A 25,080-nucleotide genomic window follows, 5' to 3' on the forward strand; every position below is an offset into this window, starting at 1 on the left:
CGGCAAAAAGGATTTGGCGCGCAAACGTGTGCGGGGCCGGGACCAGCTGGGAACAATAACAGTGCCTGGAGCGGAGCGGACGGGTCCGGCCGAGCGCGGGAGAGAAGGGCGAGAGGAGCCCGGCTCCGCGCGGGGCCACCACACAGCCGAGCGGGGCAGGGCAGGGCGGCTGGGAAGTCGGCGCTGACCGGCCGAGCGTAGGCGGAAGGGAGCCCTGCTGTGCGCCGTAGCGCCCTGCCCTTCCCCGCGGAGACCCGCGCCTTCGTGGGGGCCTCGCAGATGACCCGGGAAGCAGCCTCGGCGCCCTCCGCTCTCGGCCTGGCCGCCGCCGCCGCCTCCTCTCCGCTCGCGGCCCTGGCCGGCTGCACCTCCGCGGGACACCATTTCCCGGGCCTCTGCCCTTAAAGGAGGATGGGGCGTGTTCCTGGCTCCCGGCCCCTGCCATCCGGCGTCTCCCTGCACCCCCGCGGCCAGGACGGTGGCCCCGGCCCGCTGACACGGCTCTGATTCCCGGGAAGGGGGAATCAAGACGGCGGGGTGGGGTGGGGGTGGGGGAAGAGGGATCCTCCGGATTTCCTGCGGTGCGTGGGGGAAGGGAGGCGGAGGAGCGGGCAGGATCAGGCCTTTCCCTCACCCCTACCCACCCCACCCAGGCTGCTCCGAGGCATGTGAGTGCCAGCGTTTTGTACCATGTCTCTGGAGGGCCTGGGGGTGACCCAGAATGTGGCGGACCTGGAAGCCCTCTTGAGGGGCGCGGAAGCCATCCATGTGATGGAGCAGCAGATCGTGATCATTTCCACCCCAGACCAGCTCTCCGCGCCCGGAGGAGAGAGCGATGCCGAGCTGCTGCTGTTCGCCACTCCGCAGCCCGCCAGATTGGAAACGGCGACGCAGAGGCCTGCTCTGGAGCGCCCGCCGGTAATGCCACCCGCTTACCCGCTGCTGCTGCTGCTGCTGGCTCCTAGGAGAGCAGCAAGCTTTGCCAGCAATGAAATGTTTTGAAGCGTAACTTGTGTATAACGTTTATATATATATTGCACGGTGATGGGCATATAATATAGATGCCCTTTGTTTACCACTGAATCGTGCTCCATCCTCCACCGGGGGCATGGTACAAAAATGTAAAAATTCTTGTGACCAACAGCAATGTGGCAATCTTTAGACTTTACACTCAGGGTAATGGAACAAGTTGCAATCTCCATAAGACCTTGTAGTTGGTTTTGACCATATGTTGGGGAATAAGTGGTTAACTTCTCAGATTGCCTCTCGGCCACCAAATATATATATTTGGAATATACATATATACTTTCAACTTGTTGCTTCTGTCCAGGATCAGCTACCTAGCAAATTCCAGCACTGCTAAATAATATGGGAGCCATTGTGTTAGAGGCCTTTCCGATCCTTTTCTAGGTTGCTTATTTCAGTAGAAGGACACAGTTATATCTGTGAGTTGATAGTTTTCTTTTAATCCCATGTGGCTTTGTAAAGGATTTCCCTGTGCCTGTAATTACAGGAGAGTTTCAAGACTGTGACTGAAATAGTGCCTCTTAAACGTGGCATATGTAGCAATCTCGTAGGAAGGGCAGAGTGCTCATGAAGGCATGCAGAGAAATCATTAACTAGAAGGTCTAGGCTTCAAAATGTTACATTGTCGAACTTAACGCAGCAAGGTTGTCCTGTCTGACCTAGATAGATAGACACCCGGTTGTTGTTGTTTTCTGAGCCTGGCTGCAGAACTTGCTGGATTGTGTCGAGTCTCTTCTTTCAGTGCAAGCAGCCTGCAAATGTTGTTAGTGAAGCAGCTTAACTTCCTGTTACAGGATGTCAAGGCCCAGAGTTCTGTGCAACTTGTTCTTAACAAAGACAAATGTTTGGCTTCGGCTTTGCAGTTGCTTTCTTTAGAGCTACATACTCTGAGGTATTCAGTGCCCAGCCTGATGTTAAACAAAAGGAAGACCTACCAAAGGGAAATCGATTGGTAATAGATTTGCCACCGCATTGCAAAGGAAGGAAGTGGCAGGAACTGTGCAACTTTGCTTTCTGTTCTATCAGGCTGGTGTCTTTAAATGTGTGTGAGAGAAGGCGACGTATGTTGTGCCCCTAAGGATGGGCAGACCAGTCTATTTCCAGTCCATGTCAATTGGGCATGAATTAACATGTAAGTCTGTCTCTGCATTCATCATTGCATTTCTTTTTCTTAAAAAATATGCACGAGTTTTTAAATGCATATTTTATCACAAAATAAGCTACTTAAGTAATGTTTCTATTTCAATGTAGGCATTTGCAAACCTATGTTATAATAAAATACAGTTCTAATGCATTTCTGTACATTGTTTGAGCCAATAAGTATTGCAGAAGTGTGCAATCTGAGGGATAATTATGCTCTGATCCACACATTAATCCAAGAGGTTTGGATCAAATTAGTTTGCACAGGAATTCATAGAATATCTCAAGCATTTCTATATGTCCCTTTATTTATGTTAGGGAGCATATGCATTTACATATATACATGAACCAATCTTAAATTAGTTTGTGGCTAACAGTTTTAGCACTGACTGACTATGCTATGTTTTCTTACTATTGTGTATACTGGAAAAAGAGGCATGAACGCTGCAATAAAATGACACAGTTTAGGAATACTGGGACATAGTGTGTACAGAGAAATAGGCAGATCTTCAAATTGTACTGGAGAAGCTGTTGTGTGAATCAGTGTATACACTCTATAGTAAGGAGCGTCTTTCCATGTGCTGCATTGTTTATAGTATGACTATTGACTATAGGACTTAGAGGGTTAGTGATGAAGCATGTCTAACTAGTTGGAAGTGACAAGTACAGTAGATTATTTTGTCTCTGTGTTTCTAACATATAGCATAATATATAGTTGTAGCATGCACTAAGATGTTGATAAGAAGCTAGAGGTCCTGTTGGTTAACTGAAGGGAAAAAAACCCTTCAAGAATGCTGAATTTGTCAGTATTTTATATAAACATATTTGGTTTAGAATAAATTGCTGGATCCTTAGATCCAAAACACGGGACAAACACATTCTCTAGTAGAGAGAGTGTCAACAGAAGTTTTTAAAAGGAACAAAACATTCAGCAAAGTGAAGCATGGGAATGTAAGCTGCTAGACCCTTTTAAGATCATGTTTAGTCTGCTTACAGCACTCTTCCCACCCTCTCGCAGTGAACAGACCACACCATTAGTAAGTTTAAATGCTTTACCTACAAACTCCAAAGGTTAGATTATTCCATGTAGCAGCACAAAGAACAGAGGTAGAAAATTATTTGGTTTAAAAAATACTTCTGAGCACACAGCCTGGGCTTGAAGCGAGCAAGCTCAGATGCGCTGCCTGGTCTGCTTCAGATGGTGGAAGAGAGTGAACAAAGACACTTCACTTCACCAGACTCAGGCCTAACTGAGTCTAGGCATACAATTCTGTGGTCTTAACCCCTTCATGTGTTAACTACCCCAAGCTTGCTAGTTACATTTGATTGCAGTTTCCCACAGGATTCACTCTTCCAGTTTGGTTCGCTTACATTCTAGGTGTAGGAGCAGCATTTGGCAAAGAGAGGAACCTTCTTCAGGCCTTCTCCTCTGCACCTATACTTCTGCATCGAAGAGAGGATGGGCAGAGCCTGCTGGCCCTGTCCCAACAGCCACATGTTCAATGTGACATATGAAAAGGATAGCCTACACACCTGTGTTTGTTATCAATTGAATGGAGGTGCAACTGTGTATACGTAGGCTCCCCTTTGCAGACATTGCTTTGAACCCATAGGTGTTTGGGGGTGGGGTACCAAATGTTGTGGGCAAAACCAGCAGTCACTGTCCCACTTCTTCTTGTGCTAGTATACATTTAGAGCATAAGTGCTTAACGTAACCCTAATAAAAGTAGCTTACTAATGTGTATCTGTCCGCCCAAACGCTTTCAGTGCATGTTTGTTACTTATTTTCTCTCTCTCCTTGGAGCTTCTTGTGAACCAGCATAGTAACAATTCAACAAGCTGAGTTTCTCCATCAACGCATCTCCATGGTGCGGGAAAATGCTGATCAAGGAACCACATCTGTAAGGGCAAGGGGAAGGTGACAGTGTAGAAAGTAGGAGAAGCCTGCACAAGGAGTTTGACTAGGGTAATACTGCTTTCCCCCTATGGTAAAGGTAAAGGGACCCCTGACCATTAGGTCCAGTTGTGACCGACGCTGGGGTTGCAGCGCTCATCTCGCTTTATTGGCCGAGGGAGCCGGCATACAGCTTCCGGGTCATGTGGCCAGCATGATTAAGCCGCTTCTGGCGAACCAGAGCAGCACACGGAAATGCCGTTTACCTTCCCGCCGGAGCAGTACTTATTTATCTACTTGCACTTTGACGTGCTTTCGAACTGCTAGGTTGGCAGGAGCAGGGACCGAGCAATGGGAGCTCGCCCCGTTGCGGGGATTCTAACCGCTGACCTTCTGATTGGCAAGTCCTAGGCTCTGTGGTTCAACCCACAGCACCACCCGTGTCCCCCGTGGTAGTTGGGGTCAAAACAACCCCCAGAACAACATACAGGGAGGAGAACAGGGGTGTTGGTTCTTTCTGGCCAGCTGAAATGCTTGTGCAGATGCAACGATTGCCATAGCACTTTGTTGAATTCCTACCATATACTGGTGCTTATACAAATAAACACACAGGGGAGCAGGGACTACCTGCCCCTCCAACCCCAGTTGAAAGACATGAGCTTGCAAACCTGGTCTCTTTCCCTGCCTTCTCAGTTGGGTTGGCTTGTCAGAGATTAAGTGAATGGAGCCAGATGCTTAAGGGACTTACTGTCCTCTGTAATGAGACAGCTGGCAACAAAACATGGAGCCATGGTTGCCCTTGGCTATATTGTGTGGGATCATCCTCCTCCTACAACTGCCTGCTCCTGGAGAACTGAAGCTGTTGCTGGAGTTGGCCAGTGCAAGGGAGTTGATGGTTGCAATTCCCGTTGCTCTTTCCCAGCAGGCAGAGCAAGGGAGGTGATGCTCACAAAAGCTGCCTGCATCCTCCTCCCACAGAGGCCCTTTTCTGTTGAGAGGGGCCTGCAGTGGGCGGCCGCTTTACAGTCGGTTCTTTGTTTTAAATGTTTGGGTCGGGAATCTGTAATGAGCCTTCACTTTGTGTTGTCTCATTGGGGTGCCTGTTGTTCAGGGCAGGACTGAAGATGTCTGGTTTCCCCGCCCTGTTGGTGCTGCTGTATTCAAGCCATGTAGTAGGTTTGAGGGCATGACCTTTGTGGGTGCATGGAGGACGCCAGCACCCCCAGAACCTGGATTTGCTCAATTTGCAGGGATCTGTCATTTTGGAATGGAAGCAAGAAAGGAAAGGCTATTTTTTAAAGGCTATTCCAAGTCAAATCTTGAAAAATATTTCAAATCACAAGGTGTCCAGCTTTTCAGTTTTGGAGAACCAACATTAGGCTTTCTAGGCCCTCAGATTTGTTCAGGGTTTTTAGATGCCACACCTTCTAAGTTTGCAGAAACTCAGATATAATAGGCACCAGAGGCTTTTCAGCTTTGCTAGGCTGGAATCTCATGGACACTTTGACTTTAATGCCTCTCTTTACAGTGGGCAGAGACAAATGGGTTGTATACAACACTAGACCTACTCAGAGTGGACCTGTTGAGGTTAATGAAGCTAAACTAGCTGTGTCCTTTAATGTCAGTTGGTCTACTCTAAGTCAGACTAGAATTGGCTGCAACCCATGGCCTTGTAATTGATTTGTGTCACCTTGAGGTTATTTTTCTGGGTTGCCTACTATATGTCATTGCTGATGTCATTGTTTGATTTGAACCCTAAATTTGTGTCTCTTAAAAAAAAAGCCCAACATCATACAAAATTATTTATTTCTTATTAATAGTCTCTTGCTACAAAAAAGTGTCAAAGTAACATACTCCCCCCCCCCAAAGCACACAATATCAAATTTAAAATAAACTGGAAAATAAAAAGAACATTAGTAACTAAAAGTGCAAATCCTGGAACAAATTCCTTGGCAAAAAAGCCAGCGCTATAAAACATTTTCTAGCAATGCAGTTAATGATCAATACAAAATCTTTAACGTTATATATTGGTAGGCAACCAGGGGATAATAAACCCACATTTTAGCACAAAATGCACACTTATGCCCACCCTCCAGTAACTGATATACAAAGCCATGTGGATGTGACATAAAGGATGGCAAATCCACCACAGAGTCAGCATAAGCCAAGAGAAGAACTAACCATTTCCATTTCATACGGTAATAGCAAAGGATATATTACAAAAAAATGCCACAGTGCACCAAGACCTGCTTATGGCCACACTGTTGATGTTAATGCAGTAGCAAAAAAAGGGGGAGACAGCCTACACTGCTCTCTCATCAAACTGCCAGTGGTTGTGGCTTTGTAATGCATCCTGAAGCACACTCACCTGGCAACAATGACGCAACACACTAAATCCTCTGGGTTGTGCAGCACCACAGTCTCAGCTACTCACTAGGCTTGATGTTTCAGGCATCTTCTCCAAGTGGTTGGAGAAGATGTTCCTCTACTGCCCTTTCTCTCCAGCTGTTCTCCCATCTCTGCCCTGCGCACTGGTGATGAACTAACCTGGGCTGTATGTGTTAGTAGTAGTAATAACAACAACAACAAGTTTAGTAATATGTTTCCTGTTGACATAAAAATACTATGGAAATGGCAATCTAGAAAGGGGAATGCCTGGGTGCAAGATTTCATGATGACATAAATGTGCCTCAGGTTGACAGGAACAGGAAAGCACTTTCCCAAGACCAACCAGGTCATGCACATTAAACAGAGTATTCTTTGGGACAGAATTAAAAATTAAGCTCCCTTGCTGAAAGCACAAGTTCCAACTCTCACCCCATTTAAAAGGTATTCTTGGCATCACATGTGAAGGCATCCACAGGGCATGTCTACTCTGCAGACCTAAACTGGTTTAATTGCTATAGCTTCCCACCCAGGGCCCCTAGAAATTCTGGTTTTGCAACGAGACAAAAGAATTTCTAATTCATGCCGGATTCATGCTTCCATTTAAAGTGCCTGTACCTGAGGGATTCATTCAGGTATGGCCAACGTTTACTCCTTAAAGCATTTTTAGCATGCTGTGAGTACTTCTGCAGTTAACTGTAAATGACTCTATAGAAAGTATTTTCTTGCAGGATGCATGAAAATATACTTCCTTTAGTAAGTAACACCTTCACCCCCACCTTCGTCTCGTCATTTTGTCTTAGCTGCTGGGAAAGAAGCAGTCTCTTTCTTTTATCAGTAGTTGGACAAGTGGAAGCAGTGGAATTTGACCTTCAGAACCTGGAATTGCCAGGTGAGATCTCTCAGCATTGCTGCTCCCCGTAGCCAAGAAGCAAGCTGCTCACAAGTGTTTCAGGCCTTCATCAGAGACAGAATAGTGCTGGGGTGAACCTCGATCCCGTTACTAGCCTCCCATGTTAAAGGGAAGAGAGCATAGACACCATTCCTGGACAGTAAAATGGAACAATTAATAAACTGAAGCCTTCAGCCGGAGTTCAGTTTGGAAAAGAATTATATCTCTCTTCCCATAGGGTGGTTCTCAGCAAACACCAGTACCGGAAAACAAAAGAAAAAACTAGATGGTAGGGTTATGTTTGCGGCTATGCCTAGTGTATTTCAGTCATTGGCAAAAAAATGCAGATGGTATTTTGTATTTAAAACTTCGTCTATCAAGCCTGTCTTGTTAACTGTCCACAGGCATTGCGGATTTCCCAATGCTTACTTTCAGAAGAAGCAAATAGGCTTCCAGAAAGCGGAATGTCCAGGCTTGCATTTGCTTTGCTCTCCAGCTTTTGTAATCTCTGGGAATGGATAGGCCTGAGGATGCAATCTTGTTGTGTGGGGACCTATGAGCTGTGCGGAAATTGTACCCACAGAATAAACTAAAAGATGGGCTGAAAGGAATGGAGAAACCATTCTGTCCTTATGGTTGCAGACTGGCAACCCATTTCAATCTAATGTACCAATTTATCATCTTGATAGTTACTCTTCTTAATCTTTTATCTACGTATACTTGCTGCAGTCAAGCTTTTCTTTGTAGTGGTCATCCTTTGTAGTTTCTCTGCTACCTCCTAACTAATTTCCATCTACCTCCTTACTAATTTCCATCTATGTCAGCAATCATTTAATAAGGTTGAGTTGGAAAAACAGGATAATGTTGTGGGATGTTCTCTTAACTTAATGATAACTTAATTTGTTGAAGCTTTGTGTCTGAATCACCGATTAAAGAGAATATGACTTTTTGCTTCTGCCACTTTTGGGGTTAGCTGTGGAATTGTCTGCTACTTCTACTAAGGGACTGAGGAGCTTTTGGCCCTCCAGATGGACTGTAACTCCCAATAGTCTCATCCAGTATGTACAATGGAGTGTCAAAAGGTTTCCAGCCCTGCTCTACTAGTATGACTTCTGGTCTTCTTCTTCTTCAACACATCAGGTTGGAGCAACTTCTCTCTCCCTCATTGAAACATCCTAACCAAGTTGGTTGCTCTGTAAATAGTAACTAAAGTGGGATTCTCAAACCAACATATTGCAATTGTGCTGTCCTTATTGGGTTTTTGTTTATATAAAAAGTCCTGCATCTTTTGCTCATTGCTAGGCAACCTCATGGAGATTTGTTGTTTGTGGAACTCTAAGTGGATTATGTGAGCGACTTCTATTAGGTCAACACTTCAGGTCTCTGTGGCCCAAGATCTTGCCATCTCTTACTCTTCTGTTTCAGGCAAGAGGTATGGAGTTACGAGAGCGTAAAGGTTTATCAGTTGTTGGTGTTGATGACTGGAATATCATTGATGCTTAGGTTCATTGAAATAATACCTGGGACTTGCAGAATATAAGCTCTCCTTACTCCACACTTTGAAAAGCAGCTGCACAGAAGAAAAACTAAAAATACGCCATGACCAGAAGGCCCTATGTTGCTGAGGTGTTGATCATGATCAGTGAATAGTTTGGACAGCTTCCTAAGCTTTTCGTTATTCTGGGCAATAGTAGCTAGAGTGCTTGTGGATGGTTCTTGGTAAGCAAGCTTCTTGTCTATGAAAAAAATAGCAATTCCAATTGCACAATTTCTTCACACATTACTTTCTGCTATGGTTTTTGACAGTTTTGGTGATATCTTAGGGCTCTGACTACAGTTGCAGAGAAACTATATGATACAGCCTTTGCTGTACCACTTCTGTTTGGAAGTGGGAGACTCTCATAATAAGAGCCCAGCTGGATCAGGCCAAAGGACTAAGTAGCCCAGCATCCTTTTTCCCACAGTGATCAGCCAGATGTCCCTGGGAAGCTCACAGGGAGGACAGGAAGTCAGTCACTCTCCACAAAACAACTGATAATTCAGATTGGTAATTCATCGTGCCTTTGAACATGGAGATAGCACATAGCCATGTAGATTTTAGTCCTGTTTTTCAAAGTACACTTGGGCTCTTTCTGCTTCACAAACTCTTCCTTGTTTCACTGCATGGCTGAAATGAAATTATAGCTATCCACCAACCTATTGCAAATCTCTCTCTCTTCTGTTCCAGGTAAAACGGAAGCTGAACTTGGAGACTGACCACCAGTACATTGCAGAGAGCGTTCATGCAGCCCGAGGAAAAGCGAAAAACCCTGTCAAAGGTGCTAGTGGCCAGAAGGGAACCCTGTTGCTTTTAATCAATCCACAGATTTTTCAAGATTCCTTGTCCCAGTAGCTAAACAGGGCAGGACTTCCTGTTAACAGAGCAGCCTGAGCCTAAAAGGCAGCTGTGGTGCTTTTGGTTGGAAAAACAAGCAGTTACAAGCCTTGTACATCATGGGGGGGGGGGGAGTTGGGGGGGTAGCCATTGGAAACAAAAATCAAGTGATTTCCCCCCCCCCCTTAAAAAATAGTTATTTTTATTTTGGCAACTTACATACCCCTTATTTACAATCTTCTCTAAGCAATGTACAGGTAACCCAGCCATACATTAACGATAGAGACATCAATTACAACTATACAATCAGATTTCGGTTAAAATGGTACAGAAATAAGTGCAAGGAGACAAATGGCTGAAAGACAGAAGTGAAAGAACCACTACAAAAGAGACAAATGGAGTCAGGGGAAAATAGGAAACCAACTACGTCGCTGTAAAAATCTTAAAATACTAATAATAGTAAGTGCTAAAGCTGATGTTTGGCACTAGATTTGGAATCCTAGAAATCTGAGCATTCTTGTTTTTTTTAAAAAAAAAAAGTTTCTCACAGAACTGCAGTTCTGGAAGGGACCCTATTCCAACCCCCTGCAATGCAGAAATCTTAACTAGATCTTATATGGCAGGTGGCCATCCAATCTCTGCTTCAATACCTCCAAGGAAGTAGATTCCACCACCTTCCCAGAGAGTCTGTTCCACTGTTAAACAGTTCTTACTGTGAGAACCTGATGTTTAGTCAGAATCTCCTTCCTTGTAACTTGAAGCCATTGGTTTGGTTCCTAGCCTCCAGAGCAGGAGAAAACAAGCTTGCTCCATCTTCCATGTGGCAGCCCTTGAGATATTTGAAGATGGCTATCATAGCTCCTCTTTTTCAGGCTAAACATATCCAGTTCCCTCAATTGTTCCTCATAAGGCTTGCTTTCCAGACCTTTGACCATCTTGGTCTTCCTCCTCAGCACACACAACAGCTTGTCAACATCCTGATTAGACTGTGGTGCCCAGAACTGGACACAGTATTCCAGGTGTGTTCTGACCAAGGCAGAATAGAGTGGTACTATTACATCCCTTGACCTGGACCCTGTGCTTCTGTTGATGCAGCCTAGAAGATCATTCACTTTTTTTTGCTGCTGCATTACCCTGTTGAATGATGTTAAGCTTGTGGTCCACAAGACCCCTAGATCCTTTTCTTGTACTGTACCTAAAAAGCTGTGAAGATAGACATGAAACTATGTTGGCCTTGGCATCTGACGTCGCTGAAGCTGAAGGGGAACTGGGTAGGATGCTACAGGGGACTGCAAAACTCTTTGCTTGCCTTACCTAAGAAAGTTTTCTGCTCCTGCTAGCAAGAGACAAATACTTGTACAAATCAACCGGAAGACATGGCCAGTTCCTCTTTTGGTTGCAGTGTAATTGGTGGATGGATATCTTTCAGACTGTAGACTGATTTTTATAATGCACCTTAATGGGTCTGCAAATCTTTGCTTTTCACCACGAGCCTCCCGCCTCCTCTGCAAAACCCTTCCTACTTGCTTGGGTAAGTGGGGAGGTCTTGCTGGAGCCCTCTTTGAGAAGCCACGATCTTTATATTTTATCTGGTGCCTCGGATAGCAGAATTCAAGGCATTGGGGGTTTAAATTCTGAGCCAAACAGCACTAACTTGGGGAAATGCTGCTTGATTTGCGGTGCAGCCAAGCATCATGAGCTGGACAAGTTTGCATTCCAAGCCATGCAGTGGCAAACCTTCAACAACGTTGCTAGTTGTAATGAAGTCATCATTGATCCTCAGGGGTGAAGTCTCCTGGAGAGAAATCCCGCTATGAAACCTCCCTGAATCTGACCACAAAACGTTTCCTGGAGCTGCTGAGCCAATCGCCTGATGGTGTTGTGGATCTCAACTGGGCTGCAGAGGTGTTGAAGGTGCAGAAGAGGCGGATCTATGACATCACAAATGTCCTGGAAGGTATCCAGCTGATCACCAAGAAGTCCAAGAACCATATCCAGTGGTTGTAAGTAGAACGTCACCTGTTCTTTTGGGTTGCCCTATTCTGATTGTATTGGTTTTCCGAATTTCTCCTGGCCTTAGGAAGCAACCAACCTCTTGCATTTGCTGTAGGAGACTTGCCTGGTTGTACTTTTGGAATGTGTCTCTTAGGAGAAAAGCCTTTGTCTTCATTTCTTTTGTATGAAATGAAATTTGGCATGGATAAGGCTTTCTGTATTGCACAAAGTTAATAGGGTAACACTTGAAGATGAGAGTGATAACTGTACTGGACTTAATACAGCTCCTTTTGTTAATAGTTCTCATTTACAAGCATTCTTCTGTGAGTGAATGTCATCACAAGGACTATATATGCAGTCAAAGGCTTAAAGAAACAAAAGACTACATCAAGAAAACTTGAACACGGTGCCAGAAAAACTGAATTCAGCTATCTATGTAAACTACAAAATGAAATGTACATACTTTATGGAATGTGCGTAAAATGTGCTGCTTGTCCTAGGGATGGGCAAGCAGCTTTGCAGGGCAGTGAAATCCCATCTCCTGAACCACACGGAGTCCTGCTGTAGAGTGTACTTGCACTTCTGCTCCATCCGTGCTTTTGAAGCTGCACCAGTATTTTTTTTTTTTTATTTGAATAAAATGTGCTTTCCTAGGTATGTTTATTAAGAACCTAGCCTCTCACTACAGAAAGGTCCTAGCTCAATAGTGGAGCATCTGCTTTGCATGCAGAAAACCCCAGGTTCAATCTGTGACATCTCTAGGTAGCACTGGAAGAGGTGTCTGTCTGGAGAACCACTGCCAGACATTGTAGACAAAACCGAGCAAGATGGACTAATGGTCTGACGATATAAGGCAGCTTCCTATGATCTTATGACAAAATGAAATGAGGCTTAACTCCAAAGGAAGTGTGCATAGGATTGCAGCAAACCCCATGGAATAAAATGAGACTACCTTATGAGTAAATGTGCCTAAGATAATGCTGTTAAGCCTGACTTAAGCTAAAAAAACTGCTCTTCTGTCCTTTTGAATATGTTTATTCCCGGAAGAGATATGCACGGAAGAGATGATCTTACAAAAAAGCCTGCGTATATAATGTAATGCATGAAGTGTGGCATGAATGTGTTCATCTGCAATGTATGCTTGATCCATGCCATGCTGTAGAAAAAATGTGCACTACATCCCATCCTGATGTGAGGATTATTTGAATGTGTAGAGATGGTTGTATATAAACATTCACCAACATCAAATGAATAGCAGATGAAAAGTTGTATCGGATAGAGTTGACCAACTTTCAGAGTTGGCCCAATGTGACTTCCATGTTGCTGCACCATAAAACTTCTAATATAAGTATTCACTAACCCTGCGCTGGATCAGTTTTGACCATGTGGGACCTTAGAACATGCTGTCTGTTCCTCTTTTTAATATGCCCCCTGGTGTTGGGAGACAGCAGGTCGCTGATGAGACCGTTCCATCTTGACTTGCCCTGTTTCCTTTAGGGGAAGCCGGACTGCTGTGGGGAGCGCCAGCAAGAGCCAGGGGTTGGTGAAGGAACTCCAGGATCTTCAGGCAGCAGAACAGCAACTGGACAGCCTCATCCAGATGTGTACTACTCAGTTCAAGCACCTCACGGAGGACCCAGAAAACAAGCAATATCCTTGTGTGGAAGGGGGAGGGGGAGGTTGGGTGCTTTTGGCAGACCGGAAGATGCAGAGTTGGGCTCCTAGCAAGCAGGTCCTAAGCATTCGCCAGGTGCAGCAAGAGTGCCTTCTTCCAAAGAGGTAGTTGCACCCCTGACATTCCAGGACTGGGTGTTGGTGTTTTAATTTGTACTTCCCCACCCTGTGAGCTAATGGAAAATCCCTACCTGGCTGCTGGTTAAGACTGTGCATTGTCAGTGGAACGGAGAGCTGTGTGAGAGCGAGAGAAGGGTGGCGTTGAGTCAGTCAGATGTTGCTAGTTGATTTTTGCCTGGCAGCTCTGTAGCCGAGCCTGTTCCTGATAATGCGACTTGGATCCCACCCTCTGTGACGGGTGCAGTGCTGCAAATGTGTCACAACTGTCCCATTTAACTCAGTTTCAACGTATTCCTTTGCAATCCATTCAAGTTTGACCGGGAGGCACACAGCTCATCACCAACACAGCCCACACTTTATATATAAGCAAGTGGCTTTTCTTCAGGCTGTCTGGTGGAAGTAGCTGAATTGATTATCTTCATGGTCCTAAGGATTAGGCTGATGGGCTTGTTGTCCATTTTGAATCATCCAGGTGATATCAGAGAACAATGTGGAGCAGAAAATTGCCCCTCACTGTCTCCCAAAGTGTTAGCATTCTTCTCCAAGAATGTATACAGTTAACAAGGAATTGATTGTAATGGAGGCTGACACCTGTGCGAAGCCATTATAGTGCAGAATCCGCTGGGAAATTGCACAGGCGGACTCCGTGAAGCTGATCCATGGATGTACAATGTCCGTGTTTGGGAGGAAGAGGAAAATGTGCCCAAATGTTAATGATGCTTTTTAAAAATAATAATAATGCAGTTTTACTGGGGGGCGTTCCTATTGCAATAACAAATGATTTCTTGCTGTGTGGAAAAGCTATACGTGCCATCCTACACTAAAGCAATTCTTTCATTTCGTATCTTCCCTACAATGTTTGGTAGCTGAAGAATACAAGCATATTATGCTGCATTCAGAAGAACGGTGGTAGTCTTTGTTTCCCAAAAGCTAGTGATTTGGGCTTGGTAGTCTGTCATCCTTCTCCTGGCAAAACTTAACTGGGCACACCTCAGCTTACGTGACATGCCAAGATCTGCGCAGCATTGCAGACCCTTCTGAGCAACTGGTGATGGTGATCAAAGCACCCCAGGAGACGCAGATGCAAGTCTCTGATCCGGCAGAGGTAACTCTTCCTGGTCACTACAGGGCCATTGTGCACAGAATGCTTTCTGCACCAGCTCCTTCCAGCTGAACCGGTCACTCCCTTTGCAGGAGTCTGTGGTGACTGATCCAGCTGTAGCCAACCCTGAACCAATGGTATGGCTAAGAAATCCAGACTTCAAGAATCATAGGCCAATAAGGATCCTTTCCCGCTTGCCTATCCAAGGCAGGATTCTCCATGCATCATACTGATCCAAATCATGTCATCTCCAGTAGACAGATCTGGAGGCAAGAATTAGAAATACATTAGACAGTTCATGAAGCTACAAACTGTATGGAAGGGTGGAGAGGGGGTAGCCAGTAGCTTCCCTTTAACTGGATTAGCTGATAATGGTGAGTAAGAATCAACATTCATTCACTCACGGAGCCTTGTTAATACAGTGGTACCTTGGGTTACGAACTTAATTCGTTCCAGAGGTCCATTCTTAACCCAAAACCACCTTAACCTGAGGCGCTCTTTCATTTCCGGGGCCTCCCACACCACCAGTGCATGATTTCCCTTCTCATCCTGGGGCAAAGTTCGCAACCCGAGGTACTACTTCCGGGTTTGCGGAGTTTGTAACCCAAAGTGTTTGTTACCCAAAGCGTTTGTAACCCAAGGTACCACTGTAATAAATAGTTGACCTTCAAAAAAAGTCAGGCAATGTTTTCTCTGTCCTTCCAAATACAATTGGTGAGCTAGGGGAAAATTCCCATGGACGTAGTAGACAATGTGAAGCTAATGCTGCACATTTGGGGGGTAGTCCTTCTTGGAAAAAGTTACTGCTCTGTTATTTAGCCCCTGTTAGTTAGAGCCAAGAGTGGCAAGACTGTGCATAGCCCCCCCCCATCCAATCCAGGTTTTGTAAAGCCCTAATTAATCCTAATGTCCACCTGTTAATCCCCACGTCACTGGAATATAGGTTAAGTTCCCACCATGTTTTGACCATAATCTCTTCTCCAGGGGAACAAGCTGGTAGGGAGATTTTCCACTACAGAAAACTATTCAGTTGTGTAAATGTCTCCTCAGATGTCCACCTCTTCTTCTTTTCCAGGCTTTCCAAATTGCTGTGAAGAGCACCCAGGGCCCAATAGATGTGTTCCTGTGCCCAGAAGAGAGCTCTGGAGTCTGCAGCCCCACCAAGAGTCCATTGAAGGTGGCTTCCGAGGAACCTTCCCCAGGGTCTTCGCAAGCAGCAGCAGCAGCTCCTGCACTTCTGCGTCCCTCCCAGGAAATGAACTCGCCATTGCTGAGTGCAGACCAAGGTATGTGGATGGGGGAACAGGGCACCCGAAGGTCCTTTTGGAGCATGTTGTGATTGGAGGCTGTATCAAAGCAGGTCAGGATCTGAGCCTATAACGTCTCCTATAAGAGCGTGAGAATTGCCTTGTTAGGTCTGACCATGGCCCATCTAGTCTGGGTTTCTGTGTACAGCTGGGCCCAACCAGGTACATTGAGAAGCTTGCAAGAAATACATAGTTGTGCTGGCTGTCCCTTTATTTTGTCTGCAGCAGCTGATACGCCAGCCCCATCACACCATAGGTCATAGAACAGGATGCAGAGTGGAGCATGGGAGCCGTTTGGGGGCTTGGAAGGGCAGGCTTGGTTTGTGGACTGGGGACAGGTCGTTGGTACACAAACACAGAGGATATTGTATTTTCTCCCATTGGCTCCCAGTACGTTTCCGAGCACAATTCAAAGTGTTGGTGCTGACCTTTAAAGCCCTAAACGGCCTCGGTCCAGTATATCTGAAGGAGCGTCTCCTCCCCCATCGTTCTGCCCGGACACTGAGGTCCAGCTCCGAGGGCCTTCTGGCGGTTCCCTCGCTGCGAGAGGCCAAGTTACAGGGAACCAGGCAGAGGGCCTTCTCGGTAGTGGCGCCCGCCCTGTGGAACGCCTCCCATCAGATGTCAAAGAAATAAACATCTACCTGACATTCAGAAGACATCTGAAGGCAGCCTTGTTCAGGGAAGTTTTTAATACGTGACATTTTAGTGTATCTTTCATCTTTGTTGGAAGCCACCCAGAGTGGCTGGGGAAACCCAGCCAGATGGGCGGGGTACAAATAATAAATTATTATTATTATTATTATTATTATTATTATTATTATTATTATTATTTATTATTATCATCCATATGAACTGACCTAGACCCTGCGGCCATCATCTTCTTCATGTGCTTCCTCCACAAGAGGTCCAGAGGCTGGCAACTTATGAATGGGACTTTTCTGCAATGGCTCTCTGCTTGTGGAATGCTCTCCCCAGGGAAGCTTGCCTATCACCTTGGTTACATATCTTTAGGTGCCAGTCAAAAACATTCCTCCCCTCTCAGGCCTTTGGCTAATTAAACAAGACCATAAACTGGTGTGGGTGGGTGTGTAATTGTTTTTGTTTGTTACTGTTATGTATTTTTGTGTTTTTATGCTGTGATCCTTGGATGAAGGGTAGTATAGAAGCTTCTTATTATTATAATTATTATTATTAGTCTCCCTCCCCCCATGATTAGATACATCTTCATGTTGAAAGCTGTAATAGGACGTAAGATTTAATTAAAAGGAATATATTTCCAGACCTCCAGTAAAAGCAGCCTAGCTCTCCACCAGGGATAGGAAACCAGTAGCTCTCCAGATGTCGCTGGACTCACAACTCACACCAGCTCCATCTAGCAATGATCAAAGGTCAGGGATGATGGGATTTGTAGTCTAGAAACATCAGGAGGGCCACAGGTTCCCCTTCCCTTATCTAGACTGAAAGCCATCCGCTTGAGAACGATATGCTAGCATCAGAAGCATCATTTTTGTGTGGACTTTCATCTTTCTGTGCTGTGTGTTGTAAGCCAGTGTGGGGGAATTGATTCCTTTGCTCTCCATCTTAGCATTCCCTTCTCATAACTTAATAGATTTCAGCCACTCTGTTTTTCTGATGAAAAAAACCCAGAAGGGTCTGTGTAGTGTAAACTCTTGTAGCAGCAAGAGATCCAAGAATTCCTCTCTGTCCAGTTGTTTAATCTAAAACCTGCTCACCCCAACTTAATGGGTGGAGTTGCGTGGAAAATATGTATTTTGTGCCTACTGAAGTCTCCATATAATCAGATCAGGAATGTTAGGTAGGGCTTCAAGTGGTCAAAGGGGAAACATTCTGTTCTCCCTCTTTCCCTCCTGGCCCTACCCAAGCATTACTGCACACACTCCTAATGCTGGGCTTTCCTTTCCATCACCCAGATATAGGAAGCTGCCTTATACCAAATCTAACTCTGTACTTTCTACACCAACTGGAAGCATATCCCCAGGGTTTCAGGCAGGGGTTTCTTCCTAGCACACCTGGAGAAGCTGGGCATTGAGCTCTGGCCGTTCCCTATGAGAGGCTAATCTCAGCAGGTTCCTTGTGCTTTAGGCCTGATGGTTCGCTGTGGCTCCTAGTGATGGTTGACAGGCACTACTAGGGCAGCTGTGCTTAAAGGAGGAAGTATCCACCCTAACCTTTCTTCTAAACCTGGCTTTTGCCCACACTTTCCCTACTTTTCCTTGCCTGAACTGACCTGTGGCATTTTGGAAGAGATTTCTGCCTGGAAAGAACAGAACACAGTCTTAAACATGCCCTTTTCTGTCACGGTGGCCTCTCTTAAGAAGCTACCATAATCTCATTGGCTTTGTTGCTGGGCTCCAGGTTTCCTTTTTCCTTTTCTTTTTTTGCTGAGCCACCTGCCTTCCCGATGGCGGTGACAAAGCACAATACTTAGCCTTCCTTGGGATGCTGCATGCAGCAGCCTGGGCTGGGGTTCCCTGCTTATGGGCTGAGTAGAAGAAAAGACAGCAGGCTGAATTTCTGGAAAGGCACATGGACAGACAGTGTGGCAAGGAGGTCGGTGTCGTGACTCAGCAGTTGTGCCTGGTGCCTTTGTTTCATGCGTTGCCTCTGCTCGGGAGGGCTAGATAAGGAGTCTATAGGCATGTTAGGCGTATCAGAAAGGTACTGACAAGTTTTGGAGTGAAGGTTGTTCCTCTTTTGCAAGTCTCTGACAGGGGAGACTGCAAGTTAATGTGGCTGCACACACACACACACACACACACGGAAAGGGGTGGAAGATGCACTGCCAAACCTGAGTACCAGATGATCAATGGCCACAATGGTTGTGTTCTGTCTCCACTGAATACCAGTGACTGGGGCGAATGTTATGGCACTCAGGTTTTGCTTACAGGCTTCCCATAGGCATTTCCATGGGAAATGAGCATCATTGGCAAGAGTAAAAGCTTTTAATTTACTCAGGCCTTTGGGATATAGGGAGCATTATCACTGACTCTGCTGCTGCCAGGTGTTCAAACTACTGCTGCTGGTGTTCAATTCAGTTCTTGTTTTATTATTGCATTTATGCTGTTAGCCGCCTTGTGCTCCTTCAGGAGGAAGGGCAGGCTATAAAACTGATGAGCAGGAGTCCAGTAAGTTGCTGCATGCACGGAACGAGTTCTGTTCATGCAGTGACACTCTCCATGCCCCTAAATATTCTCTGGAGGGTTGGAGGAACCCTAGAACAGGTTTAGGGTGAATGCAAGAAGTGCACGGCGAGGGAGGAAAAGAGTGGGGTAGGAAACATCCCACTGCATGAGCAAACTTTGTTCCTCACACACATAACCCACTTAGCGCTATATTGAATTTCGTTCAGTGTAATGAAATGAAATAAACGGTGGGCAGTCGCCATGTGTTGCCTGAACTGACCTGTGGCATTTTAAATGCACGCTTTAAAAGTTCATTGTTCATTACCCAGAGAAGTTGATTGTGGCGTGATTAAAAAATAGAAGTAATGAATGAAACCCATGTGTTTTGTCTTCTGCAGAGCCCCTGTTGTCTAGGGAGAGCGCGCTGCCACTGAAGTGCCCTGCAGATGACGTGAACCTCTCGCCACTGGCGTCCGTGGATGCTTTGCTCCAGCAGGGCAAGGAGGACTTCTCAAGCTTCCTACCTGCCGAATTCATTGCGCTTTCGCCGACCCAGGACTATCACTTTGGGCTCGAGGAGGGCGAGGGCATCAGCGAGCTCTTTGACTGTGATTTTGGAGACTTGACTTCCTTGGATTTCTGAGCATCCTCAGGTGGGGTGGGGTGGGTTGGGGAGCGCCACTCAGCTGGCCCTGCCCCACCACGGGGCATCCTCTCAGAGCTGACGTCTGAATGTAATCGCAAGGCCAGCTGCAGCGTCCTTGGCTGATATGCTGCAGAGAGGACTCCAGGGGAGGAAACAGAAGGCAGCAGTGGCCGGGGTGTGATTCAGTTCTTGGCTTCCTGTCGCCATCCGCCTCGCTGCGGCTGAAGAAGGTGGCTGTGAAGCTAATGGCTGCTGTGAATGTTGCAGGCCCCTTTCTGTGGCCTTTCAGTGGGCCTGCTGCATCCAGGCCCATAGTAGTAGTGTCCAGGGCCATCTTGATTCTCTGGTGCCATGTTTTGACTCTATAGGGGCAGTCCTAGTAGTTAATGCTGTTGCCTAGCAACAGCTAACTTAACTCTCCCTCAACCACTCATTTCCCCATGTCCTCACTTTAAACTGAATTTTTCTGTGGGCAAACCACCCCACCTCGTGTCAGCTGTTTATTGCTCCTTACTGTGAGCAATTTCTTCTCTTCCCTTGGAAACTGTGACAGTCAGAAGAGTTTCTGAGAACACGAGCTCCTCCCTCCCTTCTGTCAGCGAAGCCTCTGGGGTGTAGGGCAGTAATGGTCTGGATATTCATTGCGAGGGGGGCACCTCTCTCTGCCAGCCAGCTGTGCAAGAAAAAAAGGCAAGAACAGTACTTCTAAGTAATAATTGGTGATAACCTGACACCCCATTGTCCTACAGACCAGGTCATTCTGGTTGGCTGGCATTGAAACACCAACAATTTGCAGTTTGAGGATCAGAGGTGATTTGGGGGGGGGGGAGTTCTTTTTGCCGGCAAGGTGTAAACCTGAGATTTGTAATCCTGTAGTGAAATAATGGCCATTTTGAGGAAAGGAAGCCAAGTGTGTAGAATTGTGCAGGATGGCGCTGAGGGAACCTTTCAGTAATTTTTTGGGGGGCGGGGGGGAGCTGCTCAAAGCTAGTGAAACAAAATAGATAATCAGATGTGCCTGAAGAGTTGCTTCTCCCCCATAGTTGTTTATATATATATATATACTGGTTGCGAAAGAGAAGCGAATATAAGGAAGCCAGGAATGATGGGCTGAGTTGTTTCTGGATATTAGCCTGGGGCATGAGGTCCTACTCATGATAAAGCTTTAAGGAGGATTCTATATAGATTATTTATTTATTTTGGGCTCCCCTCACCTCACCTTTTTTTTTTTTTTTTTTTTGGAAGGCCTCTGAGTCTCCCCACCTTTGTGTGTAGAAGAAGTTCATTTCTGGGGATGGGTTCGGTGCTTCTTTTTTTAAAAAAAGAAGAAGTAGGCTAGATGGCCATTGAATTTAGCTGTCGCTTCTCTTTTGATGAGCAGAAGGCAGGAGGGGACGGTGATTAAGGTGAAGTCAGCCAAGAACGTTTTGCTTCATCAGGAGGGAAGCAAAATGTGGCTCGCTAGTCTCCAGAAAGGCAAGGAATTCTGTTTTCTGGCTGTGGTGCAGATAATAATGTAAAGCCGTATATGACAAATGCCTTTTTTCCCCCCTTGGAGACCTGTTTGACCCTCCCCTGCGAAGCAAAAGGCATGAATACTGACTGCCTTCAGTATGTGCACTGCCCGTACAACCCCCCTCCCCCTGTGCTAAGCACTATGGGGTTTTCTCCAGAAATCATGAATTCATACTATTTATTTATTATTTATGTGGGCTCCATCCAGTGTTTCTGGAAGGTTAAAGGGCAAGTAAAGAGGAGACTGCATGAAGTGGAACTCTGCATGTCCAGGCATGCAGGGAAAGAGGCCATATTGTATCCTGGTAGAATAGCTAGCCTAGCAAAATGAGGAACGGAGGAAGAGAGTTTGAGAAATGAGTAGCCGGCATGTTGTAGATGAGCTGTTGGGGTCTGGTAGGAGACGAGGTTGCTCTTGTGTCCCATCTGTGTGGTGGGAGGTGTGGCTGGTCAATATTGTTGTGCTGAAATGCTATTTATTGGTAGAAAAATGAACGGCAGGTTCATCTTGTACAGGAATACTCCGTGTTGAGGAGGAAGGGAAGGGAGAGAGACACATACAGCGTTAGTTACAGGAGTCTGAGGAAGGGCAAGTATCGTCCTGGGCTTGTCCGTTTTGGTAAGTACCTTCAGTTGTTGGGAAGCAAGGATAAATCGAGTGAAACCTTAAAAAGGGTGTGAATGTTGCCGGCTGGATAGCATATGACAAGGCAGCTCTGGGTGCTGTCCCCTAGGTGCCTTCCTTTTTCATTAGCCTAGCAAATTTCAATTACTAGGACTCACCAAAGTGTTCCCCTGCTTTGGAAGAGCCTCTTGCTTCACAAAAAAGGCAGCTGGGTGGGTGGGTGTGTTTGTGTGCAAAGCTTTATTACTCAGCAACGTGGTACCTGTAGGCAGCCTTTGTGGTGTCAGTACATTTGTGGAACAGCCCTATCCATTTGGGCTAGTTTTATAAGAAAAAGAAACTCTGTATGCCTGTTAGAATGAGAGGGCTACAGACCCCGGAATGCATCGTGGCACTGGGTCGCACATAGCCTAAAACCATGCTGGAAGTTCTTCTTTCTGAGGAGGAAAGTAAGAACAATGCCTTTTTGAATTAGGCTTTTCCTGGTTGTCATAAACAGAAAGGTTCTTTAGCCCTCCTTAGGTGTTTGGATGGGAGTATTTAGGTCACATTCATGCCATGTTTTTAAAGTACCATGATACTACTTTGCATAGTCATGGCTTCCCGCAAAGAATTCTGGGAGCTGTTTAAAGTTACTGAGGAGACCCTCCATATTCCCCTCCCACGACTACAATTCACAGAGTCCCCTGCGAAGAGGGTTTGAGTGTTAAACCCCACTCTGAGAACTGTAGCTGTGTGAGGAGAATAGGGGTCGCCTAGCAACTCTCAGCACCCGTAACAAACTGCAGCTCCCAGAATTCCTTGGGGGAAGCCATGACGGTTTAAAGTGGTATCATACTGCATGAAATGTATGGTGTGAATCTGGCATTAAGCTCTGTAGGGGCTGTGAGAGTTGCCCTCTCCTCTTCCAGCCGTTGTGCATTCAGAGTGAAGGTGTGCAGGGATTCTAACAGTGGGATGCAGTTCAAATACCTTCCATTGGTATCTCTGATTGCCCAGGGTTCCCAGTTGCCTGGAGGGTTGTAGCTGTGTCATACTGAACATGATTAGAATCCCCTCTCAGGCCCTCTGTGCAAAAATGCACAAAGAATAGATGAGGAAAGGGCAGAGGCTACATGTACATACCTCTGCAGAGTATGAGCTCTTGGACGTTCATCCACGTGCCTGAAGATCCCTTTGCTGGAATTGGACAGCCCATAAAGGTGGAGACACATACTGCCAGTCAGGCAAATACTATGCCTGCAACATGTGTTCTTCCCTCCTACTGTGTAGGTCACAGTAAAGCTGAACCAACCAATACTTCAGAGTAACCATCCTGTGCCTAGGCTCTGTAGTCATTGCAAAAGGAGAAGCAGCTAACTCTCCTAGCTGTCTGGTCACCTGCAAGTAGTCTGTCTTGAAGCAAATGTTAGGAGTTATATTTTCCATGGAAAATACACACGCACACAAACACACAGACGTGGGTGCCATGGTGTTTTATTTTAAATATCTACCCTAGGCTGGCCTTATTTTCTAGTTCAGATCAGAACTAGCATTGTAGGACTTGGATCGCTTTCGCTTGAGCTACTTTCCTGTGCTACAGCTGTCCACAACCTTCTAGACACTTTTGGACTACAACTCCCATCATCCATGGCTATGAGGATGGTGGGAGTTGTAGTCCAAAATGTCCCCAAGGCAACAGGTTGTGGGAAGGCTGCTCTATTAGGTTAGGTGCAGAAGACTCAGGTCTGATTATCTCTCTTCATTAAGATGTGGGTACCTTCTAGGGAATTCTGTTCCTCCTCAGCAAAGGCCAGTGCTTAGAGCAACAAGCTGTTGCCATAATGTGCCACTGCTTCCAAATGGCTTGTTGAGATGAGCTGTTCCTCTTGGTGTGCCTGTTCCATGTGCTGCTTTGCTGTTCTTGGTGGGGACAGTCATTTTCCGAGGGTTTGCTCTGTTCCTGACTCAGAGCATGTTCCTTGATTCCTACAAAGTGCCTGATGTCTCCATACCATAGCACGTTTCAGAGGCTTTTTGAGGTTTTGATACACTTAATAAACTTTTCCCTGAACCGGTGATTGCAAAAGCCAGGAACAAATCAGTATCATAAAGCATCCTTCTGTTTTATTTATTAACCTTACATCCACTCTTCCGCCCAACATTTGCCTTGTTGACACTTCTTGGTTTTGCTGATGGAACCCATTTGTTGTCGCCTGGCAAAAAGCTACAATGAGTAGCACAAAGGAACAGCACCTCACAGCCTGTGAGATGTTGGTGTGTGCCGTGCAAGTTGATCTTGCATGGTGGAAGAGTCACACTGTGTGTGTGTGTGTGTGTGTGTGTGTGTGTGTGTAATAGTTGCATAAAGTTCAGCAGAGCCTCTTTGGTTGAAATGGTGGCCTATAGGCCTACAGAACTTTCAAGGAGTTGACAAGGGGGAAACCAGCCACTTAATTGTAGTGCTTAATATGTATTTTGGGGGATTCAGGTAAACTCACGAATGAAAGAACTAATGAATCAGGGCGCTGTTTTGAGAAAAGCCCTATATCTGATATTCCAGGTATCTTGAATTTAAGCATGGATGTCTAGCTACAGAAAGTTCTACTGGTATTGACCCGCGAACCTGTTGTGAGAAGTGGCAGCAGATTGGGGGGGGGGGAGAGGATGGGAGCAGGCTCTCTCCCTCCCTGTTTTTTTTCTAACCCAGATGAGAGCACTTATAGAACACATATACCAATAGCTTTGAAAAGCCTTTATTTACTGGAGCAAAGAAGTAAAAGCCTAGATTGTGTATGATTCTTCTTCTCCTTCCAGTACGTCTCAGTTACTACTTCCAGTGAAAAGTATGGGCAAATTCAAGTAGAGATTGGCTTTTGTCATGTTGTTTTATTAAAATTGGAAGCACAGCAGAAGAGAGAGGGTGTCTTCTGCCTCGGCAAGGAGGTGCGTGTAGTCTGTCTTGGAGGTGGGTGCTTAATGCATGGGGCTACGTAACCCCAAGCAATTTCAGAACGCAATGGCATTCAGTTTGGGCAGCTAAAGGTTGCTGGGATATTGTGGTGGTTCTTAAGGATTGCACCTTTTCCTGTAAGTGCCAAGCCAGGAACCTCTGGGTCCTTCAGCAGCCAAGCACCTAAGTGCATTGCAAAAACTCCAGCAAATCCCAGTGCCTGAACATTGAGGGCAATGCACCTCTGTGTGCCTTGTTCATTATCTGTGCTTTTAGTTTTAATAAATACTTCTACTTCATTTTCTCT

The 25,080-nt window shown here is 45.8% G+C and overlaps 1 protein-coding gene across 1 annotated transcript; it reads left to right on the forward strand.

The window, feature by feature from the left end:
• E2F1 (E2F transcription factor 1) lies at nt 1–25,072 on the forward strand. Its single transcript, XM_081916149.1, has 7 exons — nt 1–918; nt 9,565–9,655; nt 11,495–11,714; nt 13,204–13,356; nt 14,491–14,605; nt 15,678–15,888; nt 19,454–25,072. Exons 1-7 carry the CDS (start codon nt 691–693, stop codon nt 19,696–19,698), a joined length of 1,263 nt encoding a protein of 420 aa, XP_081772275.1. The 5' UTR covers nt 1–690; the 3' UTR covers nt 19,699–25,072.
• Nucleotides 25,073–25,080: the final 8 nt, after the last annotated feature.

Source organism: Podarcis melisellensis (assembly GCF_964234715.1).
Source record: "Podarcis melisellensis genome assembly, chromosome: 6".
NCBI classification, from domain to species: Eukaryota; Metazoa; Chordata; class Lepidosauria; order Squamata; family Lacertidae; genus Podarcis; species Podarcis melisellensis.

Bases quoted from the DNA above. Each gene is read 5' to 3' on its own strand.
- E2F1 (XM_081916149.1), top strand. From the start codon at position 691: ATGTCTCTGGAGGGCCTGGGGGTGACCCAGAATGTGGCGGACCTGGAA. The intron at 11,715-13,203 runs GTAAGTAGAACG...TGTTTCCTTTAG, and splicing joins AAGAACCATATCCAGTGGTT to GGGAAGCCGGACTGCTGTGG. The intron at 13,357-14,490 runs ATATCCTTGTGT...AACTGGGCACAC, and splicing joins GAGGACCCAGAAAACAAGCA to CTCAGCTTACGTGACATGCC.